Source organism: Metschnikowia bicuspidata (assembly GCF_001664035.1).
Source record: "Metschnikowia bicuspidata var. bicuspidata NRRL YB-4993 chromosome Unknown METBIscaffold_9, whole genome shotgun sequence".
Classification (NCBI taxonomy): Eukaryota; Fungi; Ascomycota; class Pichiomycetes; order Serinales; family Metschnikowiaceae; genus Metschnikowia; species Metschnikowia bicuspidata.
Genome location: NW_017387739.1, coordinates 367,617 through 384,471, shown reverse-complemented (window position 1 = coordinate 384,471; position 16,855 = coordinate 367,617). Strand labels below are relative to the sequence as shown.

Sequence of the window (16,855 nt, the reverse complement as noted above, 5' to 3'; positions counted from 1 at the left end):
CCTTGATTCCGTTTCTTAGTTCTCCTTGTTTTCGGTTCCCTTGATTTCGGGTTCCCTTGATTCCGTTTCTTAGTTCTCCTTGTTTTCGGTTCCCTTGATTTCGGGTTCCCTTGATTCCGTTTCTTGGTTCTCCTTGTTTTCGGTTCCCTTGATTTCGGGTTCCCTTGATTCCGTTTCTTAGTTCTCCTTGTTTTCGGTTCCCTTGATTTCGGGTTTCCTTGTTTCCGTTTCTTGGTTCTCCTTGTCTTCGGTTCCCTTGATTTAGGGTTTCCTTGATTTGGGGTTCCCTTGCTTTCGGGTTCCTTGATTTCGAGTAACCTTGATTCCGTATCTTAGTTCTCTTTGCGCTTCTTAGTTCTCCTTTGCGCTTCTTTGTTCTCCTTCCGGTTCTTTGTTTTCCTTCCGATTCTTCGTTCTCCTTCTGTTTCTTGGTTCTCCTTGTTTTCGCTCGAGTTCTCTTTCCCTGTCTTCCCTTTCGTCGTCTTCTTTCTCTACTTTATACAGACTTCTCAAAAAGGCTCGCACCGGCGGGACGTCGCTCGTAAACCGTCCAAACACGTTCAGGCACAATGAAGCTTCCAAGGTTCAGCGGCGCCTGGGTCTGCCAAGTAGTGCCGAATGCCTGCTGTTTGCGTGCGGAAAACGGCGTGGAGGATGTGCAAAATTCCAACAAGAGCGTGAGAGTTGTATGCGCAAGAGCCTAATTCCCAGATGGGGCTGAGCCTGTCAGCCGCTCGGTTTTCCGATGCTCCGGCGGCGGTCGCCTAAAAAAGATAAAAAAAAGATAAAAAGAGGGGGCCCGCCTCTGAACGTCCAATCCGCCGCGGTCAAAAACGCCTTGTCAAGTGGCTCCTGGTTGCTGGGCTTGCTTCTCGCTCACGATGCGTTCGTCTGACGGGGCGACGTTTTTTTTCGCGGGGCCAGGCGGCCCCGTGGCTCTGCCAATAATTCAAGCCCGCAATAGGAAAGTGCACCAGGCCCGGGGGCAGAACGAGCAGCACGGACCCCGGAATTTTTTTCTTGCCTTGATTCTGCTGCATCTGGTGGCGACTTGGGATTTTTTTTCTGGCCATCTGTTTCTCACGTTTTGTCTCCACCACAATTTCGTTCCAGCACAGCCGTATCTAATTGCCCAGCGATGGCGCTGCGAGTGGCCCAGGTCCGCGGTGTGCAGAGAAGACCACGGTTTATTAGATGCCCAAAGAGGCCTGGCGGCATCGACTTCGTGTTGCAGATCTGCAGGGCCTATGGCCGTGAATCGGGCTGGCTTTAAGAAAAGTGAGCTGGCTTTTGGAGAGTGGATTGGCTTTTAGAGAGTGGATTGGCTTTTAGAAAAGTGGATTGGCTTTGAGAAAAGTGGATTGGCTTTTAAAAAGTGGTTTGGCTTCTAAAAAGAGAATTGGCTTCTAAAAGAGAATTGGCTTTTTTAAAGTGGACTGGCACCTAAGAAGATCCTTTGCTACCTTAAGACCACTGATCGTCGGTGTGGAGACTATGCCCCGAACCATAGGTGCTTCACCGGCATCTCTTTTGATCGCCATCTTATGTGATGATGGTTTCAGAAATGCCTTGAGCAGCACGCATTTTCACCTTTTTTCCAATTCGTTTATGTAGCTTTTTGCAAAACACGCCGTTCTAAGAAGATATGCAATGTCTGCTTCCGGGGCTTCTGGTTCGCAGCGGTGTCGCTAGCTTTCGCTATCTCAACCTGGAAAGGACTTGAAACAAAGCCTTACAGGGAAGTCTGTCCAGCATTTCAAAACCATGTTTGAAGAAATCACAGCTGCTCTGCTCGTGGAAACCTTGTTGTGTGACTCTGTTTGCAACTCCTTCGTAGCTCGGCATTTCTCTCAAACATACTCCCCAATAGCAGCACTGGAAACAATGCTCACACGGGCTTGTCCCGAATATCTGCAGTTTTAAGATCCCAAAATTTATCGGACCTCATGAAGTATGGCCTGTCAAAAAGTCCTCGGTATTCTTCTCCGAACCTATTGCTAGGGGCCGGATGAAAGCGGGTTTTTGGACTGTCCATCGAGCAATCTGAAAAACATTTTTCCTGCTTTCCGCGGATAACCTGCTTTCTGGAAATTTCCGAAGCCACTGATTTCTATTTGGGATGTCTCAATCCTTGGACGCTGTTATTCCTCTCTAACGACATACTATCCTTTCAATAGGTGAGGTGCGCGGATTGATCATCAGATTCTTCAATACATCTTGCTGTGGGAAGCACATTCAGGAAGGGTTTCATACAGAGCGGAGAATATGCTGGTGGTACTATTTGCAATACGGGTGCAACGATGGTGCAGCTAGCCTTTGTTGAAAACTAGCGCTGTAAGATTGCGTCATTTGCTTCACACAGTTGAAATTGGTCTTTATTGGCACCCATTCATTTAACCGCCTTTCATCAAGTTTTGGGCATTGTGCTGTACCCATCTTGGTCCCTATAGGTGCTGTCAAGTTTTATCTTTCTTGGTCCTCCCATATGTGTTCTCACAAGTCTTTCCATATGGTTTCATTCAGAAAATTGCTGCAAGGTTGTCTGCGGACATATAGCTGCTCCCGGGCTCAGAAGCTGGGAATGAAAATAAAAGTTTTGCCAACCATGTTTATCAGTAAACTGTGCTGTCTGAACAAAAGACATCTCTGGGGTTTAAAGAGCTGTCTTCGAGTTGCGGCTTACCATAGTCTATGGGATCGGAAAATGGCTGAGACTCTTTGAAATACCGGGAACAGGAAGTGAGAATTCCTTCGTGTGAAATCAGCCTTTGGCTTGTGTGGTGCTTCCATGATCTGCAACAGCAAGATTGCACAGACGTCCGAACTGCTTGCCATCCTTAGAAACGTCTAGGCTGCGGATCTTTTAGGCATTGGTTACATATTTGGATTATGGGCAAAATTGGACTCGTTAACGTCGTTTCTTAAAGGCTCCTTAAAGAGAAGCCGAGCACATCTTCTTGGTGCATGAATTTTAGCAAGTGTGTTTCTGTCAAACCATTGGTTATCTCTTCCGCGGGTGATGTTCCATGTGTGTGCAATGCTATGAATGCAATACCTTGGAGTTGCTGGAATAAATGACATCCAATATTTCAATGCAGTTTTCAAGTTTCTGTGTGCTTACAACCCTATAACGTCGGTATACTATGACTACTCGTCCCTTTTGATCAAAGCACATCATCACATAAGAGTATCATCGTGGTCTCACATGAGATAAAATGTATTGAGGATTGTAGGTTGGGTATTTTAGACAACATAGTTTGCTTGTGTCTCTTATACTACACTTGAATTTCTCTCTGGTCTGATCCAGCTAATCATAGAGGAACGAAAGGCGGTGTCTGGGTCAATACAGTGATGCCCACTACATGGTGAATCCGGATGATTAAGCTGCGCTTAAAATTTGAATTTGTCTCCTCAAACTACCTAAAGCTTCTGTCACATATATATATATATATATATATATATTGCAGCACACCTTCAGATAGGCTGTTTCACGAATTTATACAGACACAGGCATGTCACTGGTAGAATCGCCTGTCTCGTTGTGGCTAGCGCATATATTCAATGCCGAAAGAGAGCACTCTTGTTAGGCTAACGGCCTGGTCGATTGTGTGCTGGGATTGTCTTGGTTTTATATGTTGAAGTTGAATACTCAAAACCGATGAAATATCCTGAAATATAAAGAGGTTTATTAGGCAGAGCTGTAGTTTCGTGACATTCCAATACATCGTCTCCTGAGGTGCTATTCCCTCTCCATACAAAAGCTTCTAGGGGCAACCCAATGAGAGCAGGTGTTCTAGATACATACCTTGGAAATTCCAACGGCCTGGCTCGCTTCTATTCGCTCATGAAAAATGGGACTTGTGTGCTTTTTTGCCGGATTGGGACTGTTTACTAATTAAAGGCATGACCGCTGTAACTCTCAAGATCTATCGACACCTGTATTCTGGGATCATCGGGCCGAAACTCCGATGGTGGTACCTCGATTTGTTTTGCCATTTTTGCCAAAGACTCATTACTTTATCTCTTGCTGTCCGTCACATGGGTGACTTTGTGAGAGGTTCCCTCAGAATAGCTCTTCCAAGTTCTGATGGGCTGATGTTTTCCAAGATAAGATATACGGATATATACTTTGAGGTCTTCAAATCTAATTTTTGCTCATGTTTGAGACTACCATCACAGAAATCATTCTATTCTTATCATTCCGTTTGATTTTTTTTCCTCACTTTTTTTCAGTTTTATAAACTTTTTGCATATTATTGACAACTTAACATTGCACGAAACAAATTAAAAAAGCCACGTCCCGATTCCTGACCGTCTACAGACTTTCACAGACGCTATATATTCGTCCGGGGCTGTCAGAAAGTCAATCTGTAATTTTTTGACAGTTTATATTTGCATGGCATATTAATTTGCCACACCTGCTCCGCACTGTCTCACATCGGGGCCCGTTCCATGATTCCTGTATGTCTGCGTCCACCAAAATCTGAGATTAAAGTTCAGAAGCCTTTGAGAATCTTTTCTACAGTCCACGAAGGCATATAGAGACAGCCTGGAAATGCGTTTACATCCAAAGAGCGGACGAATCCAAACAAGAACGACGAGTTGGCACCTTTTGAATACCTTTCAATGTCATCTTTCCAAGCATGCAAATTCCGCGGCCGAATCCGATGCTTTCGACAGAAACGTGATCAGATGACGAACGAATCATCCAGCAAAAACAAGCCTCACAGCACCATCGCAGATTGCCCTAATCCCACTGCTACTCAGAGGATCTCTCCATGTGCGGCAGTCAAGCCCCGATCCGGACTAAGAAAATCGTGCATGGGCCCATGTGCAGCACCGGCCGTGTTCTCCTTCCCACAAACGGCGAGCAGAAGAAGCCGCAGAAAGTTGAAAGAAGAGCAAATAAACTGCTAAACGGCCACTGAGGTTTGGCTTGATTCGAAACCTCTGTTTAAACAAAGCGCCAGTTCTTGCTTCCGCAGCACAACAGTTTCGCTGGCACTCTTCACGGGGTGCACACAAGGAAAATCGTGCATACAGGACATCGAGACTGACTCAACATGCAGCCGTCAACCATCATCGAGCTTCGACTTAACCCCCCATTTTTCACCACTGGATCTTTGATTTCTTATGTTCTCCTTGCAGAAAGAAAAAAACGCAAGGCCGGTTTCGAAGCTGGGGCAAACAAGAAATGCCGTCAGAACCGAAGAGGGGATTTTGCCGATGGGTCACACGATGCCGCCGGGATCTCGTCACCAGACATTGGGAGGCAACCGCGCGGTTGCACGTCTTTCGCGACGCAACCTTGATTACGTCGCCCCTCGGAAACGCGCGGCACGTGACCCGCCCATACTGCGCGCGGCCACTTCCGGGGGCCTGCACCGCGCCAGCTCATCGCCCCGTGAGTTTTTTTCCGCCTGCTGCGCTCGCCATCTCCCTATAAATACCTGAGCTCTGCCGGCGCCCCCGTCAGAGGTTATTTTTCTTCTCCTCTCCTCTCCTCTTTTTCTCTTCTCCTCTCTCTCAACAATAGCCAATTGCCCCAGTTGCTGTCTTTGATCGCATTAGAAAAACCTCACCTCCCCCCTTGTGAATTTTTCTAAGAAGTATGTTGCTTCTCCCGCCGACCGGACCAGCCGCCACGCTTTTGTGCCATTTGTTGAGAGTTCACTAGATGGAGCCAGGATTCCCGCCTGCCTCCAGCGTAGATGTCTCTCTAGACAAGTGGTCCACTACGTGTCTGCTTGTTCCTTTGGATGCCTTTTATATGAGTCCTGGCAAACGCCCCAGCAGTTTTTGCAGCCTTGCGATGGCTGGCAAGCCGGGCTGCGGATTTGCATCCGTTTGTGTCCCACTTGCTCAGTCTTTCCCCGCATGCACGGTGCGGACTCGTGTTCCGTTCTTGGCACGTGCCACGCCTGCAGAAGTCCTTGCATCTAGCTTCGGCTGCTTGTTGGCTTCCTGTTGAAAGGTGTTTTCGCACATGGCCAAGGCCCGCGGCGAGTTGGTCGGAGTCGGACTCCAGAGTGCTGGCGCGTTTCTTTTTTTTCGCCGGATTTTTTTTTTTTTTCGTCGCCCTGGCCTCATCGGCGCTCTCTTATCGCATCGCAAATACTAACGTCACCCAGCTCTCTTGTGCATCGTTCCCCAATACAAGTCTTGCTGAAATCTCCCCCTTTTCTTGCAAACTTGCTTCGCTCAACTCGTTTTCGTTTGAAGAACTTCCCCCTTTTTTCAAACAACCACACAGAGAACTTTCAAAGATGGCTTCGTTGTCTGCTCCCATCTCCCCACCCATGGAGTCCACCGGTGACCGTTTGATGACCTTGGAGACCAAGGACGGTCACGCGTTGCAGGGTTACTCCTTCGGTGCTCCGGTGTCTGCTGCCGGTGAAGTGGTGTTCCAAACCGGTATGGTTGGATACCCCGAGTCCGTCACCGACCCATCCTACGAGGGCCAGATTTTGGTCATCACTTACCCTCTCGTGGGCAACTACGGTGTGCCCGACAGAGACTTGAAGTGCGACATTGTCGAGCAGTTGCCCAAGTACTTCGAGTCCAACCGCATCCACATTGCCGGTTTGGTGGTGGCCCACTACACCGAGGAGTACTCTCACTTCTTGGCCAAGTCTTCCTTGGGCCAGTGGTTGCAAAAGGAGGGCATTCCTGCCATTTACGGCGTGGACACCAGAGCCTTGACCAAGAAGTTGAGAGACAATGGTTCCACTTTGGGTAGACTCTCGGTGCAGAAGGAGTCCACCAAGCACGACGACGTGCTCGGTCAACAGGACTGGCAACAGTACTTCGACGTTCCCGAATGGGACGACCCCAACGTGAAGAACTTGGTTGCCAAGGTCTCGACCAAGGAGCCTGTTTTGTACACGCCAAAGTCCAACGTCAGAACCGACAAGAACGGCAAGCCCATCCGGATTGTTGCTGTGGATGTGGGCATGAAGTACAACCAGATCCGCTGCTTCGTTGCCAGAGGTGTTGAGTTGAAGGTGGTTCCTTGGGACTACGACTTCACTGTTGAGGAGTACGACGGTTTGTTCATCTCGAACGGTCCTGGCGACCCTCAAGTCATGACCGAAACCGTTGCTAGATTGGAGCGTGTCATGAAGGAGGGCAAGACTCCTGTCTTCGGTATTTGTTTGGGTCACCAGTTGTTGGCCAGAGCTACCGGTGCCGACACCATCAAGTTGAAGTTCGGTAACCGTGGCCACAACATCCCATGTACATCCACCACCTCTGGAAGATGTTACATCACTTCTCAAAACCACGGTTACGCTGTCGATGCTTCCACTTTGTCTTCCGGCTGGAAGGAGTTGTTTGTCAATGCCAACGACCAATCCAACGAGGGTATCTACCACGAGAGCAAGCCATTTTTCTCTGTTCAATTCCACCCAGAGTCTACCCCAGGCCCAAGAGACACTGAATTTTTGTTTGACGTGTTCATCAACGCCGTTGTTGACTTCAAGAACACTGGTGTCTACAAGGCTGTTGAGTTCCCAGGTGGTAACATCGATGAGAACAGAGCTGCTCACCCTAGAGAAAACGTCAAGAAGGTCCTTGTCTTGGGTTCTGGTGGTTTGTCCATTGGCCAAGCCGGTGAGTTTGACTACTCTGGCTCTCAAGCTATCAAGGCTTTGAAGGAAGAAGGTATCTACACGATCTTGATCAACCCCAACATCGCCACGATCCAGACTTCCAAGGGTTTGGCCGACAAGGTCTATTTCTTGCCTGTCAACCCTGAGTTTGTCAGAAAGGTTATCCAATTCGAGCGCCCCGATGGTGTCTACTGTACTTTCGGTGGTCAGACTGCTTTGTCTGTTGGAATTGCTTTGAAAGACGAGTTCGAGGGTTTGGGCGTCAAGGTCTTGGGTACACCAATTGACACTGTCATTACCACCGAGGACAGAGAGTTGTTCGCCAGTGCCATGGATGAGATCAACGAAAAGTGTGCCAGATCTGAGGCTTGTACCACAGTCGAAGAGTGTGTGGATGCGGCCAACGCCATCGGATACCCATTGATTGTGAGAGCTGCCTTTGCATTGGGTGGTTTGGGCTCCGGTTTTGCTGACAACGAGGAGGAGTTGGTTGCCTTGTGTTCCAAGGCTTTCGCCACCTCATCCCAAGTTCTTGTGGAGAGATCCATGAAGGGCTGGAAGGAAGTTGAATACGAAGTTGTTCGTGATGCCTTCGACAACTGTATCACTGTGTGTAACATGGAGAACTTCGATCCTTTGGGTATCCACACTGGTGACTCTATTGTTGTTGCTCCTTCGCAAACCTTGTCTGACGAAGACTACAACATGTTGAGAACTACTGCTGTCAATGTTATCAGACACTTGGGTGTTGTCGGTGAGTGTAACATCCAGTACGCTTTGAACCCATTCTCCAAGGAGTATTGCATTATTGAGGTGAACGCAAGATTGTCTCGTTCTTCTGCTTTGGCCTCCAAAGCTACTGGCTACCCATTGGCTTACACTGCCGCCAAATTGGGTTTGAACATTCCTTTGAATGAGATCAAGAACTCTGTCACCAAATCTACCTGTGCCTGTTTCGAGCCATCTTTGGATTACGTCGTCGTCAAGATTCCAAGATGGGACTTGAAGAAGTTCACCAGAGTCTCTTCCTTGTTGTCTTCGTCCATGAAGTCTGTTGGTGAGGTCATGTCGATCGGTAGAACTTTCGAAGAAGCTATTCAAAAGGCTATCAGATCCGTTGATTACCAAAACTTGGGCTTCAACAAGACCAACGCCTTGATGTCCATCGACATTGACAGCGAATTGCAAACTCCTTCCGATCAACGTTTGTTCGCGGTTGCCAATGCTTTGTCTGACGGCTACTCTGTTGACAAGGTCTGGAAATTGACCAACATTGACAAATGGTTCTTGAACAAGTTGGACGGTTTGATCAAGTTTGGTAACAAGATTGCTGGCTATGGTGTCAAGGAAAACCTTCCAATTCCAGTGTTAAGACAAGCTAAGCAATTAGGTTTCGAGGACAGACAGATTGCCAAGTTCTTGGGCTCGAACGAAGTTGCCATCAGAAGATTGAGAAAGGAGGCCGGTGTTATACCATTCGTCAAGCAGATTGACACTGTGGCTGCCGAGTTCCCTGCTTTCACCAACTACTTATATGTCACCTACAACGCTGACTCTTCTGATGTTACCTTTGATGACCACGGTGTTATTGTCTTGGGCTCGGGTGTCTACAGAATTGGTTCCTCGGTTGAGTTCGACTGGTGTGCTGTCAGAGCCATTAGAACCTTGAGAGAGAACAAGTTCAAGACGATCATGATCAACTACAACCCTGAGACTGTTTCCACTGACTACGACGAGGCTGACAGGTTGTATTTCGAGACCATCAACTTGGAGAGAGTCTTGGATATCTATGACTTGGAGAACTCTGCTGGTGTTATCATTTCTATGGGTGGACAAACTTCCAACAACATTGCTTTGACTTTGCACCGTCAAAACGTCAAGATCTTTGGTACTTCCCCTGAGATGATTGACTCTGCTGAGAACAGATACAAGTTTTCCAGAATGTTGGACAGAATTGGTGTTGACCAACCAGCTTGGAAGGAGTTGACTTCTTACGAGGAAGCCGAAGAGTTCGCTGACTTGGTCACTTTCCCTGTGTTGGTTCGTCCTTCTTACGTGTTGTCTGGTGCTGCCATGAACACTGTCTACTCCAAGGCTGACTTAGCTTCTTACTTGTCTCAAGCTGTTGACGTGTCTCCTGATTACCCTGTGGTTATCACCAAGTACATCGAGAACGCCAAGGAAATTGAGATGGATGCCGTTGCCAAGGATGGTAAAATGATCATGCACGTTGTTTCCGAGCACGTTGAGAACGCAGGTGTCCACTCTGGTGACGCCACTCTTATTGTCCCACCTCAAGACTTGGACCCTGAGACTGTCAGAAGAATCGTTGAGGCCACTGCCAAGATTGGTATGGCTTTGGACATCACCGGTCCTTACAACATTCAATTCATTGCTAAGGACAACGACATCAAGGTTATTGAGTGTAACGTGCGTGCTTCTCGTTCCTTCCCGTTCATCTCCAAGGTTGTTGGAACTGACTTGATCGAGATGGCCACCAAGGCGATCATGGACATTCCTGTGACTCCATACCCTGGTGAGAAATTACCCGAGGACTACTGTGCTGTCAAGGTTCCTCAATTCTCTTTCTCAAGATTGGCTGGTGCTGATCCAATTTTGGGTGTTGAGATGGCTTCTACTGGTGAGGTTGCTACTTTCGGTAGAAACAAGTATGAGGCCTATTTGAAGTCTTTGATTTCGACTGGTTTCAAATTGCCAAAGAAAAACATTTTGTTTTCCATTGGTTCTTTCAAGGAGAAGCAGGAATTGTTACCCGCTATCAAGAAGTTGCATGAGATGAACTACAAGTTGTTTGCCACTGCGGGTACCGCTGACTTTATCAAGGAACACGGTGTGCCAGTTCACTACTTGGAAGTGTTGAGCAAGGAAGAAGATCAAAAATCTGAGTATTCTTTGACTCAGCATTTGGCCAAGAACTTAATTGATTTGTACATCAACTTGCCGTCTGCCAACCGTTTCCGTCGTCCTGCGAACTACATGTCCAAGGGTTACGAGTCTCGTCGTATGGCTGTTGATTACTCTATCCCATTAGTCACAAACGTCAAGTGTGCCAAGTTGTTGATCGAGGCTCTTTCCAGAGCTCCGAACATGGAGGTTTCCAACAATGATGCTCAAACCTCTCACGCCACCACGACCTTACCCGGCTTGGTCAACATCTCATCTTTTGTTCCATCCTTGAAGGACTTTGAGCAGACTACAAAGACTGCTTTGGCTTCTGGTTTCACTTTCAACGCTTTCTTGCCTCAGACCGTTTCGGGTACGACTATTGCCGATGCCAATGCTTTAGGGGAAGCTATTACTGCCGCTTCTGAGTCCGCATACACTGACTTCACTGTTTACGTTGCTGGCTCAGAGACGAACTCTGCTGAAATCGCTTCTGCTTCCGCTTCCGCTGGTGCTTTGTACTTGCCATACAACGACTTGGCTAGCTCTAATGTTGCTTCGATCTCTGCTCAGTTCACTGCTTGGCCTGCTAACAAGCCAATCATCACTGATGCGAAGGCTACTGACTTGGCCTCTGTGTTGTTGTTGGCTTCTTTGAACCACCGCTCGATTCATATCACTGGTGTTTGCTCCGCAGAAGACTTGGGCTTGATCAAGATGGCCAAGACTGGTGGCTTGCAAGTGACCTGCGATGTTTCTGTGTTCTCTTTGTTCCTTTCTCAAGCTGACTACTCTCAGTTCAGCTTCTTGCCAACTGAGAAGGACCAGGCTGCTTTGTGGAGTGCACTTGAGGACATCGACTGTTTCACCATTGGTGTCACCCCATACTTGGTTGCCAAGGGACTTGGTTACGACATTGTGCCCGGCTTGGGCTCAAAGGAGACTTTACCCTTGTTGGTTTCTGCTGTCAAGGATGGCAAGCTCACCATCGAGGATATCGTGAAGCGTTTCTCTACCAACCCGGCTAGAATCTTTAACATTTCTCAACAAGATGCTTCGGTTGACATTGACCTTGACAGAGTTTACAAAGGAGATGACTTCACGTCCGCTGTTTTCAAGAACGTGAACTTGAGAGGTTACATCGAGAGAGTTTCTCACCACGGTGAAACTGTTTGCTTGGACACCGTGATTTTGTCCAGCGTTGCATCTGGTCAGAATGGTGCTCAAGCCAGAGACAGATTTGGTTCAGTTACTGCTGTCCCACCATCTCCAAGCATGGGCCACCGCAGGGTGAGCAGAGCTTCTTTCAACAGCGGCCGCCGTCCATCTCTTCTCAAGGAGAACACCCAACAAGGTGACTTGGAGAAGTTGGGATCGGAGTTGGTTTCTCAACCTCCCGCCAACTTGTCTGAAGGTGACGCTCTTGTGAACTACATCAGAAAGAACAACACCTTTTTGAGAAACTCTGTTTTGTCCGTGAAGGACTTCACTCGCTCCGACATGCATGCTTTGTTCACTGTTGCTCAAGAGATGAGATTGGGTGTTGAGAGACAAGGCGTTTTGGACTTGTTGAAGGGCAGATTGTTGGCTACTATGTTTTACGAGCCATCCACCAGAACCTCCTCTTCTTTCGATGCTGCTATGCAAAGATTGGGTGGTAGAGTTGTCGCCGTTGCTGCTGACTCTTCCTCTGTCAAGAAGGGTGAGACTTTGCAGGACACCATCCGTTCTTTGGCTTGCTACTCCGATGCCATTGTCTTGAGACATCCATCTGAGGAGTCTGCCGATATTGCTGCCAAATACTCTCCAGTTCCAATCATCAACGGTGGTAACGGTAGCAAGGAGCACCCAACGCAAGCTTTGTTGGACTTGTTCACCATCAGAGAAGAGTTGGGAACTGTGAACGGTATCACTGTGACTTTCATGGGCGACCTCAAGTACGGCAGACCTGTTCACTCTTTGTTGTACTTATTGCGCCACTACCAAGTGCGTGTGCAATTGGTGTCTCCTAAGGAATTGGCCTTGCCTTCTTCCATCAAGGAAATGTTGAAGGAGAACCAAATGTTGATCTCTGAGACGGAGGAGTTGACTCCAGAGATCATTGCCAAGTCCGATGTCTTGTACTGCACCAGAGTGCAGGAGGAGAGATTTGAGAACAAGGAGACTTACTTGAGATTGAAGGACACTTATGTCGTTGACAACAGAATCTTGTCTCATGCCAAGCAACACATGTGTGTGATGCACCCATTGCCAAGAACATCTGAGGTGAAGGAGGAGGTTGACTTTGACCAAAGGGCTGCGTACTTCAGACAAATGAGATACGGCTTGTACATAAGAATGGCCTTGTTGGCCATGGTGATTGGCGTTGACTTCTAAGGAAGCCAAGTCTAATCGCTGGGGGAACAGCATGAATGCAGTCATGGCTGGGAGTTGCTTTACAAAGACATCGATCGTTTGGGGGAATGACGATGCTCAAGACGACTCCGGTTTTGGTTGCTTTCCACTAGAAACTCTTTTTTATCGAACACTCAAGCTAAAAAGAAAAAAAAAGAAAGAAATCCAAATTATACATAGAAATTTAATCGAGTTATCATTATTGAACAAAGGATAGTGGGTATGTCTCGCCTTGTGCTTGGATGGGGGTACGATGAAGGTAACTGGAAGAGAACACGGAACAAAGTCTTATGTACTTAATTAGAAAGTGTGCTGGTAAGGAGGGATGACTAAAAGTGAATTATTGTTGCATCGATAGGTACATCAATCGACAAGCGTACTGTAGTGCTTGATTGTAGAAGATTCTGAGTACACCGCTCTGGCAATAGTACTGAGCTGCAAGTAGTTTTCCAATAAAAGTTATATTGTTATTAGTTTCACATTAAGCGTCAAGAAAAATCGGACAATTCAGTCAGTGAGTCTGAATGGAAAAAAGCCACTCATTGTTCGTGACATTCCACTGTATCTGCCAAACAAATATCATAACTGTTTGTGTGAATGACGGAACTACTTGATAAAACCATAGTCTGTACGCAGCGGAGATACAGCCGGATCATTGTTTTAGCACTGAATCACAAGTTATTACTGTATTCAAAGCCCAGAACGGAAGGAAAATGAAACACATTCGTACTCGGACCAAAGAGTCTACTTTTTTTCGTTGAACCTTGACACGGAATCGGAGGAAAACCCGAGAAGTCTATAGATACTAAGCCGAAAAATAAGCGAAGCGTTCTGTTGAGATGGATCGAGTTACTAGACACACAGTTCTGCCAGTTCATTTACAGTTTGAGAGCTATCGCTACATCCGTATTCTAAAATTACCATGAAAGGAACATGAAATTCATACGGATACGCAATTTCATTTCATTTTTAGGGACATGCAGTTTCACTCATATGTGTGCCCCTACTGAACTTAACAACGAGAGGTCTAAATGAGAGTCGAATTCTTGCGCCATATTGACAACAACTGTTAAATTTCCAATACCGATGGCATAAGCTCCAGTTTACCTAAGAATGAGTTGAACTGGAATGATAGTTCCGATTACCGATCTCATTGTAGAATTTGCAAACCTGAATGTTCTCGCAACCACGACCTGCGAGACGCGGCGAGTCATAAAGAATATAATCCTTTTGGTCTCTTCATTGCAGCGACTGTAGCAGGATACTTATCCCAGAAAGTGAACACATAACATAAGCACATGCGTGGGGTGAGACGGTCCAAGTCTCAATCAACGGAAAAAAACAGGTAACTTTAGAAACCAAGAGAGCTGTTTCAAGGTCTTTCAAGTGTGATTAGGTCCTTTGTCAGATCAGAAGCACTACTATAATCTGTCATTCGACTCGTCGTCCATTTCGTCGGGGCATCATTCCATCTGAAAATGCAAGTGCGCCAAATCAACAATTCTGTCGGAACAAACCAATAGGCACTTGCCATTTAGTTTCATCACGTCTCTCATTGAACAACCTGGGTGGAAAGTTGACTGAGATAGCATTTATTGAACTGTTTAGTGATCATTGCGACTTCCGAATTTGTACGAAAGATTGAACGTATCCACAAACGAAGTAAGCAGTCTTTAACCAGGTTTCCGTCGAGATCAGTTTTTATTAGGGTGAATGTAAATATCCCGTTTCCAAGAGTGGTCAGGGTGGAAGAATGTATCGCCACTTCAGTAGGACTAGAGGCATAAATACTAACAACAGCTGCAAAGAAAATGTGATTGCAGACCAAGAATATTGTAACACTATCGGATCTTGCTAATGCTACTTCATTGAGTCATGCATAATCCTCAAACATGTTCTGATGGAGTCTTCAAAAATACCATGCCTTTTTTTTCAGCGTACCCTTCTTCTTCAGTATGCAATTTCAATGAAATACACGGGTTCACCAGCCACGGCGTCTGGCTGGTGCGGGCCTTTCCATGCCAACAGACTGTAACTTGATCACGTATTGCTCGACATAATGTTGGAAATTTGCAATTTCAAGCAATTCTCAGACATGCTATCTGACTCATACAAAAAGCATGTAGTTACATCCAGCCACCACTGAACCGGGCGGATGAGACGTGTCTTTCTTCCGAATACGATATCACCGAGCGTTCCTTCCATTTTAGCAGACTTCATTAATTATCCGGTCCCATCTCAGAAGCTTGCACCCAGCCATACAGTTTCGCTCAAACGACGAACTGCAGCATGCCAAATGCATATTTACTAAATCCATGCAATTCCTAAAATGTATATTATTAATTCAAATACACGCAAATCCTCGAATACAAAAGTTTCTTCAATACAACCAATTCCTCGAATACAATTTGATACAGCTCTTCCAATCCATGCCATCCCTCGAATCCATTACATACAATTACTCAGATCCATACAATTTCTGAAATCCACACGAAAACACGCAATTCTTCGAGTCCATGCCAATTTTCGAATCCATGCCATTCTTCGCCGCCGAGCCATTCCTCGAATACATGCAATATTTTAAACACACGCAATCTCAAATACATGCAATTCTTCGAACAACTCCTCGAATACATGCGTTTCTTCAACTTCGCTAGTACATGCAACACCTTAAATACATACAGGTCCTGGAATACACAAGTCCTGGAATACACAAGTCCTGGAATACACAAGTCCTGGAATACATATGCAATCTCGAAACCATACAATTCCTCAAATCCATATAATTTGTCGAATACATCCAATTCATCAAACACACGCAAATCCTCTAATACATGCAATCTCGACTCCATACAATCCCTCAAATACAGCCCCTCCAATCATGAAATTCCTTGAATCCATACAGCTCCTGGAAACACGCAGTGCTTCAAATCCATACAACTCCTCAAATACATACAAGTACTCGAAACCAGGCAAACTCAAATTTAAACACGCGCAATTCCTCTGACACGCAATCTCAAAGCCACGCAATTAGTCGAATCCATGCAGCTCGTGGATTCCATACAGCTCCTGGCATCCACGCAATCTCAAGTCCATACAATTGCTCAAGTCCATACAATTGCTTAAACACACGCAGCTCCTCGAGTACACGCAATCTCAAATCAACACAATTACTCGAATACATACAATTCTTCCAATACACGCAATCTCAAATCCTAAACACGCAGATCCTCGAGTACACGCAATCTCAAATCAATACAGCTCCTCTAATACATGCAATCTGGAGTCAATGAAGTTCCTTTAATTCATACAACTCTTCAATACAATTCCTCAAACCTAGAATCCAACCAATATCAAATCCATACAATCCCTCAAATCCATACAATTCCCTAAACACACGCAGATCCTCGAGTACACGCAATCTCAAATCAATACAGCTCCTCAAATACATACAATTCATCGAACACGCACAGCTCCTCTAATACATGCAATCTCAAGTCCATGAAGTTCCTTTAATTCATACAACTCCTCAATATAATTCCTCAAACCTAGAATCCAGGTAATCTCAAATCCATACAATTCCTCAAATCCATACAATTGCTCAAATACATACAATTCCTCAAATCCATACAATCCCTCAAATCCATACAATTGCTCAAATCCATACAATTCCTTTAATCCACGCAATCTCAAATCTATACATCTCCTCAAATCCATACAATTGCTCAAATACATACAATTCCTCAAATCCATACAATTCCTTTAATCCACGCAATCTCAAATCTATACATCTCCTCAAATCCATACAATTCCTCAAATCCATACAATTCCTCAAATCCATACAATTGCTCAAATCCATACAATTCCTTAATCCACGCAATCTCAAATCTATACATCTCCTCAAATCCATACAATTGCTCAAATCCATACAATTGCTCAAATCCATA

At 46.0% G+C, this 16,855-nt stretch overlaps 2 protein-coding genes across 2 annotated transcripts; one reads left to right on the top strand and one right to left on the bottom strand.

The window, feature by feature from the left end:
- Positions 1-6,266: 6,266 nt before the first annotated feature.
- On the top strand, positions 6,267-12,890 carry URA2 (bifunctional carbamoylphosphate synthetase/aspartate transcarbamylase; the record flags this gene model as incomplete). Its single annotated transcript, XM_018858239.1, has 1 exon — positions 6,267-12,890. One exon carries the CDS (start codon positions 6,267-6,269, stop codon positions 12,888-12,890), a length of 6,624 nt encoding a protein of 2,207 aa, XP_018709469.1.
- Positions 12,891-16,456: 3,566 nt separating this feature from the next.
- On the bottom strand, positions 16,457-16,818 carry METBIDRAFT_47861 (uncharacterized protein; the record flags this gene model as incomplete). The annotated part of the gene is made up of 2 exons (XM_018858233.1): positions 16,457-16,580; positions 16,664-16,818. The coding sequence occupies 2 exons, from the start codon at positions 16,816-16,818 to the stop codon at positions 16,457-16,459; spliced, it is 279 nt and encodes a 92-aa protein (XP_018709468.1).
- Between the last annotated feature and the right edge of the window lie 37 nt (positions 16,819-16,855).